This window comes from Ostrea edulis, chromosome 10, assembly GCF_947568905.1.
Source record: "Ostrea edulis chromosome 10, xbOstEdul1.1, whole genome shotgun sequence".
NCBI lineage: Eukaryota > Metazoa > Mollusca > Bivalvia > Ostreida > Ostreidae > Ostrea > Ostrea edulis.
In genome coordinates, this window is record NC_079173.1 from 14717844 (window position 1) to 14728111 (window position 10268).

Genomic DNA, 10268 nt, shown 5'->3' on the forward strand with positions numbered 1-10268 from the left:
TATAAGGCCAATTCAACTTAATTGATAGATTATCATCCCCGCCCGCCCCTCAAAAATCAGACTGCCCGGAATTTTTTTTATTTTGCAGAGCTTGCGATTTCCGGAAAATTTTCATGTCCGACTCCGGTATTTACACTACTTGTTTACATTTCCAGTATAGCAACATGCAAAGCCACCTGAAGAAAATAGATCATATGGTTTTCTTAATTTCTCGCCTTCTTACGGGAAGGAAACAATTAATGTGCCTCATATCTTGAAGAAGTTTGGTATCTTTCTGTGTTTGAAATTAAAGCTTAACCTGGAATTCGTCTGTGAAATAAGCATAGATCCATCTGGCATCATATGATGTACTACTCGTTTGTCATTAATATTTTTCTCAGAAAATAAAAAATAAAATCCTCCCACCCGCCCCATACTTTTTGGTGACCCTGGATGATAATCTACTAATTAAGTTGAATTGGCCTAACAAAAATAAAGACGACACCAACTTATTGTGATTTAAACATATTTTATTGAGAAACTCGATAGGATCGGGCAACAGGCATAGCCCATGTAGACCCTCTCCAAAAACTAATTGTCTAAGTTTACGTGAAAAGTAAGACCCCAGATTAATTTTCAAATATCATTCTAAATATAAGGCAAATTAATATTTAATGTGTTTAAATTGAACAATAAATATGTTTGAAATTAACAATTATTTGTGAAAGTGTTTTATCATACAGTACTGTGATTCAATCATGGAATTTGGGCCATTCATCTTTATATTCACTAGTTAAAGGACAGTAAAAGCTCTCAACTGACCAGCAGAACCAAGTGACCAGCGAATAAAAATAATCCTTCAGCTGGTTTCGGTGTTTACCTGGTTGACTATGGTTCCATGATAAAGTTGGTTTATGAGGTGCTGGCCCGAGGTTCCCACTAAAGAGTCTTCTATTGCACTGAAGAGAATCCGGTTCAGTTCCTGGACATCATGTTGTTGCAGCTCCTGTTTAACAGATTTCATATATCACCTCAAAATCATGTTTGGAAACCATCCACGACATTATTCAGTGATAAGAGGCTCATCACTTAACCATATGATACAACAATGAATAAACAAAAGAAAACCTTTACCTGTCTTGAATTAGAAATTTGAGAGGGAAATTCACACTTATGGTGCAATGAATTACAAAAAGCTGTTTATGAATACACAATTTTGTATGAATATTGTTTAACTTCTCATCAACACCTTGTAGGTACGTATCCAGTAGTGCTGTACATACCTCATTATTTGTCCAGCCAAAGCTGTCGGTCAGTTCTGTAGTGGACACACTCTGTCTGTCCGACATCATGAGTCGAGCAAATAACTTTTGCAGGTGTAGTGGTATCACTCGTACCTCCAAAGAAAACATACCCAGATTCATATGGTGTAGACAAAATACAGAAAAATAGCTCCACAAAGCTGGACATCCTCTCGCAATGTAGGCAATCAGTAAATGAAAGCTTTTTTTTTTTCAATGAAGTCCAATAGTGATCTTGACCTTTGGACCTCAAAATCAATAGGGTTCTTCCTCTCTTGATAACAAATCCACTTAGTGAAGTGTCAAATCAATCGAAAATGTGGCCTGTAGAATGCCTACAAGCTTTTTCTTTGCTCAGTTTAAAATCACTCATTTCTTTACATTAGTGTACTGGTCCAATATATCTTGAATATGACGTACATATATTACATCATATTTGTCAAAAAATATTTTTATGATGTCACAATTAAAACGTATTTTCCTGATGTATACATAAATGCTAAAACATGATAAACAAATGTCAGTGATTCTACACAAAGGATTGGGGGGGGGGGGGGGGGGGTTGGGTTCTGAAAATGAGACGACACACTGCACTATTTAAGAGAGTAAACTGCAGTTGGGAAATAGACTCAAGAAATTAGCGAGACTTAATCTGGGTGCTAAAACTTACACTGTATGTTAATAACATGAATCTATAAATATTATGGCTACCAAGAGTATTTGGTTTTCTCTATGGATAATACTCAGTGTTACCTTTTCATTGGTATTTTTCCTGGCCAGACTACCCAACTCTTTTTCACCAAGACTAAACAAGGCATCTAAAATTAAACGTGACACAATCACAACATGACATTCCAAAGTTTACATTATTTAAACTTACATGCACATTAAGGATCTCTCCAAGTCGGAGGAAAACTTAAGATTAAATGAAATTAATTTGTACAAATACATTTGTTTCAAAACTCGGTCAATGTACCAAGAGTTAATGAACATTAATGTAAACTGAAAGTCTATCAAAACATCTCCACAAGTGAAATTACAAAACCTAGATTTAGGAACACTTGGATAGCATACGAAATGATATATACATATTAATCACATCAACTAAGGTTTGACACCTGAACCTGTCCTCCTAGTGGCAATACTTTCATATTCATCATTATTCATGCCTAATCTTTGTTACATCGAATATTGATTATTTCATATAACACCTTACATCCCCAAACTCATTTGAGCAATTCTGTCCCTTTGTTTGTAATTGTACAGAAGTTTTCTCTCACAATTCACTTACCCATATCCAAAAAGGGATATGTTGCCCCCTTGGAATATAACCAAGCACAAACAAATTTTTTCCATTAGGGGTGACAATTCAATTTTGGCTATTGCAAATGCAACACATTTTCTGTGAAATCTGTAACAGGAAGGGATAAGAAAATGAATCGAACCACGCTTGGGATTCAGACCTGGGCCCCCTGAATCAGGTGCTCTTACAACTGAGCTACCTGGCCACCGTCGATCAAACTCGGCTGACTGCTACATTCCTCCCCTTTAATGTATTCACAATTGAAGATATCAACTCATGTTCTTAATCCCTTTGCAGGCATTTTCACCTGTCAATTCCAGGGGCTGGTTTACGGCACCAAATGTAACAGGAAGGGAAAAACTGCAATGAATCACACCAGGATTTGATCCCGGGTCCCCTGAATTTCTAGTCAGGTGCTCTACCAACCGAGCTATCTGGCCATCAAGGATCAAACCTGGCTGACCGCTACACAGCACACTAGGGTCATCTTCATAAAATTAATGGGATTTCACCAAAATTCAAGTCTTCTTCTAGGGGACTGTAAGTGTAAGCATATGTACAATGTACGCTACACGAAATTTACATGTGTACAACTCAACAGGAGGAGAAAAAGGGCCGGAGAAATTTCGGAATTAAATGAGAAATGTTCTCCAAAAAACATATTTCTTTTAGAAATTACACAAAGCATGTACCCCTAAATTCTGTGGTAAAAAATAACGTCTGTAGAAGAGAATTGAGGTAACACGTAGCCCCTTGATTGCTGATACCGCACAATCCACTTCTCCCTCGTTTTGACGGGGGCTGAGGTAATCCGGGTTTGGACTGATGGTTGGACGGACCAAAAGGTTCTCCTTCCTCAGCAAAAAGTCCTTCAAGTCCAAACATCATTTAATTTCTTTGATGAGCTGTTTCCAAACGATGACACTGGTTTAAATTCAACCTAGTGATCGAATTGCTCTTATATACAAAATTATTATCATCGTGAGATTTGCATGGGTTTCATAACTTCCGGTCAACTAGTTAATAATATTGAAGGTAAAACAGTACTGAATTCCGGAAAGAAAATAAAGAGGTTTTTTTTTTTTTTTTTTTTTTTATTCTTCATACAACGGCTTTCCATACTTTTGGAATACATAGTTTTGAATATCTACCAGTTTCGATTTCTAAAGGGTGGGCAGATATTCTTAGCTTAGTTAATCTAGAGCAGTGGCGGATTTAAGGGGGGGGGGGGGGGCGCAGCCGGCGCGCGTTCCCCCTTAAAATTTTCAAATTTAGTTCTGATTTCTTGAATTACTTAATTGGGAGAACTTAATTTTTCCAAAAACCCTTAAAATTTGCATCTGACATTTTACTAAATTCACTTTTAAGTTATTAAAAATGATAGAAAATAGTACAAATGACTTAAATAGGAGACATATTCCAAGCCCTATAAAATCCGGGAGCTTTGCCCCCTGGGCCCCCACCAGGGCTTCGCCCTGGACCCACTGGGGGCCTCAAGGCGGCCCCCAGACCCCCTGCCTCATAAAGTGGCGCCCCCTATCTCCCCCTAACTGCAATTCCTGGATCCGCCCCCTGTAGAGCGCACTACTTTCGCAATTGGAAATTTCAAATAGTCTTGTAATTCATAGTTCTTTCTAATTTTACTGTAAAATAGTAATTTTCCACGTTTACAGAATTATTTTTTGCATGTTAAACTAATATTATCAATATAGTAATTTTTCAAACAGTTGTAGAATATAAAAAATAGTGAGGTGGGGCACCCATGCAAGATACATGTAAAAATAAGCTTTGTCAAGCAAGAAAAGGGGGCAGCGTCCTCCCTGATTCCGTGTCCCGTCCCTGATTCTGTGTGCCTGTATTATCATTATTTTCTCCTAAATAAATTAGAGTATTTCTTTGTATTTCAAAAATTGTACAATACAGGCCCGTTGGAAGCAATTTCACTGGAGAGAGAGAGAGAGAGAGAGAGAGAGAGAGAGAGAGAGAGAGAGAGTATACACATTGTGAATATAACAAGAAGCCCGTGGGCTACTTCGCTCACCTGAGTCACCTTGGCTCTGCTATTGTTCAGCTGTTGTGATTTGAAAAGATTTTTTCTCAATCTTTATTCACATGAAATGTTTTGACCTTATGCTGCTGCCCCAAAGGGTCACGGCATAACCAAACTTGAATTCACATAACATATTGGGATATTCTAAACACCTATATCACTAATATGACCTAGCTGTCCTTGAGAAAGTCAAGGTCATGGCCGGACAATGCTACAAAATGAACGTATTAGGGTCTTGCCATAAGAAATCTATATACAAAATATGAAAGTTCTACCTTGTACATTGTAGGTTCGTAAATGTTTTCCACTTTTCTGTCCCAGTAGTTCTTCAGAGGAAGATTTTTAAATGTTTTCCTGTACAATGTATATCCGCGCATGTAAAACTTTATTTGTCCCATGGGGATCCAAGTAAGAATGGGTCCTCAGTACCCTTTGATTGTCGCAAGAGGCGATTAAATGGAGAGTTCCTTTGGATGAGACCGCAAAAACAGAGGTCCCGTGTTACAGCAGACCGTGTGGCACGATAAAGACCCCTCCCTGCTCAAAGGCCGTAAGCGCCGAGCATTCAATGTAGGTCTAAATTTTGCAGCCCTTCATCGGCAATGCAAATTCCCACTTCTAGCCGTGGGGTTCTTGAGGAGGTTTTCAAATAGTCCCGCCCTATGTTTTTTCTTTTCTTGATTATCTTTCCTTTCAAGGAGACATGGACCTTCATTTAAACAAACTTGAATTCCCTTCACCCAAGAATGATTTTTAGTTACCAAGTTTGATTGAAATTGACTCAGTGATTCTGGAGAAGATAATGAAGTTTTACAACGACAACCAATGATAGTTTAACACGGTTTGTGCTCCATGAAGCCTGAAGCGTCGGTGTCCATACCCTCATGTACTTCAGAAATGAAATTCATTTCTTAAACGACATGATGTGTTGAATTCGAACTTCCAAAGAATACGATATCCCAACTGTTACATTAAATTGAATTAAACTATATGTGTTTAGAAATTGAAACTGGTAGATATAATGTAAATGTTGAGAAAACAGAAATATAAATTAGTATTTTACAAAAGGCCCTAAGCCTAGAAATATTTTTATTACAACAATAATGTTGTTGAAAGTGTGAATGAATTCAAATATTTAGGTATTGTATTTTTTAGAAGTGATTTTTTTAAAGGCAAAAAAAAAAACATCTAGTCGATCAAGCACAGGAAGCGAGGTAGGGTATTAATTTACCCCTCCCCAACCACTTTGAAAATTTCATGGATTGGCTCATGCTTATATATTGTAATATAACAAAAACAAGTACATGTATATCAAATCCCAGTTTAATAATGATGATAAGTAATATCCTAATTATATTAATAAACGTTTCTTTCGGACTTTGTGTTGTCATTTATAGAAAAGAATATATACAAGATGTACCAGGTGTAACTCAGATGCTTATTCTACAAATGTTCATTATATATCATAGATTCTAAAAATTCATTTTTATATATATAATACAATATTGTTATACATCCATTATTATTTACTTCATTCCAATTTGGATCGTCCAAATAAACAAACATGAGAAAATTACAAAAATGAAGAGGTGCCATACTATTCAAACGATCTAATATACATAATTAATCAATAACAGTAGCTGACAAGGCATAATTCTATTACAATATTTCATATACATACATTGTACATATTTGCTATATAATTTTTTTCATTGGTTTTTGTACACATAATAAAGTACATGAATATAACAAGTCATATATAATTATCATTATATGTGTGGAGAGATATAGTGAGAAAGAGAGAAAAAGAGAGAGAGGGGCATGTTTTAAGTATAAATAGTAAGTTCCATATGCATCTGTTCCATTGAGTATCAATTTTTTTCTTTTCACCATTCTTATATGCGATATATTCGTGTGTTTCATAAAATAATTTCATTTGTGATATTGCAGCGGTTTCTTCACGAATCACTGGATGTGGGCGGAGCTCATCTATGGTCATTGTTATTTACCTGGCCAAAAGATCAGGGCGTTATGTATACTTTTGATATACGCAGGGCATGTCTCAGGGGCGTCTGCAGAGTTTTTGTGGTGATAGTGTTTGTATAATGGTTGTATCTCTAAGGGTAACTGACACACAGTCTACACCCACCGCCCCTTTTTTTCTCTCCCTTACTCGCATTCATTGGCTGCATGAATGAATAATTTCTTTTATAAATATAGAGCTATCATAAATTCATAATATATATTATTTCAGTAAATTACAAGTTTTAGAAATCAATGTGTAAAGTATTATTTGATTTCTGATTGTGTTATAATACATGTATATAGAGGAGAACAGAATACAATTATATTAAATTGCATTGTTAAGAATTCAAAAATAATTTTACGAGAGAATAGCAGTTGTAGACAGGTCAACGCTATCAAAATTCTGGGCTTCCTCAAGATCTAAAGAATGCCTGCACTGATTGATTGTTATTGCTATCAAAACACCTTTCTTGGGTAGCTCCATACCACGGTCTCTGCAGATGTCACTCCAGCTGAGATGACTTCTGGAGAACTCGTACCCAGGAGAACCTGTACCCAGGAAAACTCGTACCCAGAAATTTGGGTACGATGTCTCCGAAAGTGCGAGTTCTCCAAGAAAAGTCGTACCCATCAATATCTGGGTACGAGTTCTCCTGAAGAAAATCTTTGTCATTTTATCAAATAGAAATGTGGGTACGAGTTCTCTTGCAGAACAAAACTTTCAACTGTCATTTCTGTCATAAAAATCTGGGTACGAGTTCTCCTAGTGACAAACTTCGTCATTTTGTCATACTGGGTACGAGTTCTCCTCCATGTGCCGGATAATAGAAGCAGGGACCTATATACACTGTATAGTATATACATGTAGGTCCCTGATAGAAGTACGCTATATAAAAAACAAACAAACAAAAAAACGTCGCAGGTTTAAAATTGGTGCTTAATTGCAATAATTATACTAATTATCGTCTTAAGCCAAACAGCAATTCAAATGAACAAGAGGCCCACAGGCCTTATCGGTCACCTGAATACTAGTGAAAAAGTATCACTACTTCCATGGGCTATGAAATCTAGAAAACATTTCTTGTTCTGAATATCTAAACTAAATTCTAATGTTCAGCAACAGTATAAAACAAGATGTGTTCTTAAAACTTCACTGCCTTCAAAAGTGCATACACTGATGAAAGGTTTTTAATAATAGGTGTATTAACATTAAAACATAATTTGGACTCATTCTTAAGTCATAACCCTGGGTTTTGATTGAAATTCACCATTCTTTGTACATCCTTTCCTACTATTCCTAAGTATGCATTTAGATTTTATACAGTGTCAACAAACTTACACATAAATACTATATACAAAGTGTTGCCCCACCCTGGGGTCAGAACCCTTACTCCGGGGATCATCAAACTTATGATTTACAATTTTGGTAAAAGACTACCTGCTCTATCCATTTACTTTCAATTTAGTATCAACAGCACTAAAGAAGATGTTAATTATAAGTGTTTTACACATAAACACTATAAGTTTGGCCCCGCCCTGGGGTCAGAACCCCTACCCCGGGGATCATGAAATTTACAATTTTGATAGAGGCCTTCCTGCTCTCCATCATCATGCATTTAGTTTTTTTTTTTTTTTTTTTTTTTTTTTTTTTTTTTTTTTTTTTTTTTTTTTTTACACATGTGCGGTTCTTAAGAAGAAAATTTTTGAAAATTGGTCAATTTTTGCCCCGCCCCTAAGGCCCCAGGAATCCTGAAATTTACAATTTATGTCCCCCTTGTTCCGAAGATGCTTCATACCAAATATGAAAAGAATTGGAATAATAGTTATCAAGAAGAAGTTAAAAAATGGCTATTGTTCACACATTTAATAACTGACCATTTTGGCCCCACCCTGATACCAAAACCCCTATACCCCTGGGATCATCAAATTTACAATTTTGGTAAAGGACTACCTGCTCTTTCTAAATATCTATTTAGTTTCAATAAAGTATCAACAGCACTAAAGAAGATGTTATTTATTTTTTTTTTTTTTTTTTTTTTTTTTTTTTTTTTTTTTTTTTTTTTACACATAAACACTATAACAAGTTTGGCCCCAACCTGGGGTCAGAACCCCTACCCTGGGGATCATGAAATTTACAATTTTGGTAGAGGCCTTCCTGCTCTCCATCACCATCCATATATATATATATATATATATATATATATATATATATATATATATATATACATACATACATACATACATATGTGCGGTTCTTATGAAGAAGATTTTTGAAAATTGGTCAATTTTGTGCAGTTTTTGCCCCGACCCTAAGGCCCCAGTGGTGCTGGAGACCTGAAATTTACAATTTATGTTCCCCTTGTCCCAAAGATACTTCATACCAAATTTGAAAAGAATTGGACTGACGACAACCGATTGCAATAGGTCACCTGAGTTTACTCAGGTGACCTATGTATGAAATCCTCGATTTTTTTCAAGGAGAAATTGTACCCAGATTCCAATACCTAGAATGGAACAATTCTTAATGAGATAAACTTGTATCAAAATTTTGATTACTATATAATGACGAACTTACCCTAATTTATATGACAAAAAAAGACATAGTTTTTCTCTAGGAGAATCCATTTAATAAAATGATTAAGTTTTTTTTCTCTCCGGGAGAACTCGTACCTAGATTTTCATAACAATTTCTTCTTCTTCTGGAGATTTATCAGATAAGATGACAAAGTTTTTTTCCCCGGGGGAACTCGTACCCAGATTTTTATGACAGAAATGACAAAGTTTTTCTCTAGGAGAACTCGTACCCAGATTTTATAATACAATTGACAAGTTTTTCTCTAGGAGAACTCGTATCCACATTTCTATTTGTTAAAATGACAAAGTTTTTCTCCAGGAGAACTCGTACCCATATTTCTTGGTACGAGTTCTCCTGGGTACGGGTTCTCCTGGGTACGAGTTCTTCTTATACCCCTAAGATCTATTGTTAAATGTTTGAATGACAGGCGGCTTACCATTTGGGGGTGTTAACTTAAAATTGGGTCTTTAAAGGTTTCTTAGTGCATCTTGCAGTATAAACATAATACGTCACATAATACTTCAGAAATAAAATGATGTTTTGTATATCACTATTGTTTTCAATACAAGCTAAAATAAAGGATTTCTTTGTAATTGTTATCTGTCGCTCAGTCTTATCTTCTAAAAATTGTTCGAATTCTACAAAAAATAGTTGTAAACAATCACATTTCCATAAAATATGTTCTATTGTTTCCTCCTCAAAATGACAAAAGTTGCAATATTTAGAATCTATCTATCTATCTATCTATATATATATATATATATATATATATATATATATATATATATAATTTTGAACAATAATGAATTTGTTGCTAAAATTTTGTTTATAATTCTGTACTGAAACCAGTTGAGCTTACAGTCTTTCGTCACTTCTGAAGGGTATTTTGTGGATTATATTCCATTCCCTGTCGTCTACATCTAAAAGTTCACTCCATTTCTTTCTCCTTTTTTTTTTTTTTTGCCAGCTGAGACCGAATTTTTAATAAAAATTTTATAGAAATTTTTTGATTTGTAACATTTCAAAATTGTGTAA

The 10268-nt window shown here is 35.3% G+C and overlaps 1 protein-coding gene across 1 annotated transcript in view; it reads right to left on the reverse strand.

Moving 5' to 3' along the window:
* LOC125666395 (ubiquitin carboxyl-terminal hydrolase 40-like) overlaps nucleotides 1–3611 on the reverse strand; it is a 48053-nt gene extending 44442 nt beyond the window's left edge. The window contains exons 1-4 of the mRNA XM_056152062.1: nucleotides 3276–3611; nucleotides 2034–2098; nucleotides 1263–1376; nucleotides 860–985 (exon numbers count right to left, since the gene is read on the reverse strand). Coding sequence (XP_056008037.1) covers nucleotides 860–985; nucleotides 1263–1376; nucleotides 2034–2098; nucleotides 3276–3471 — 501 coding nt within the window. The 5' untranslated portion in view covers nucleotides 3472–3611. The remainder of the gene's footprint in view (nucleotides 1–859; nucleotides 986–1262; nucleotides 1377–2033; nucleotides 2099–3275) is intronic.
* Nucleotides 3612–10268: the final 6657 nt, after the last annotated feature.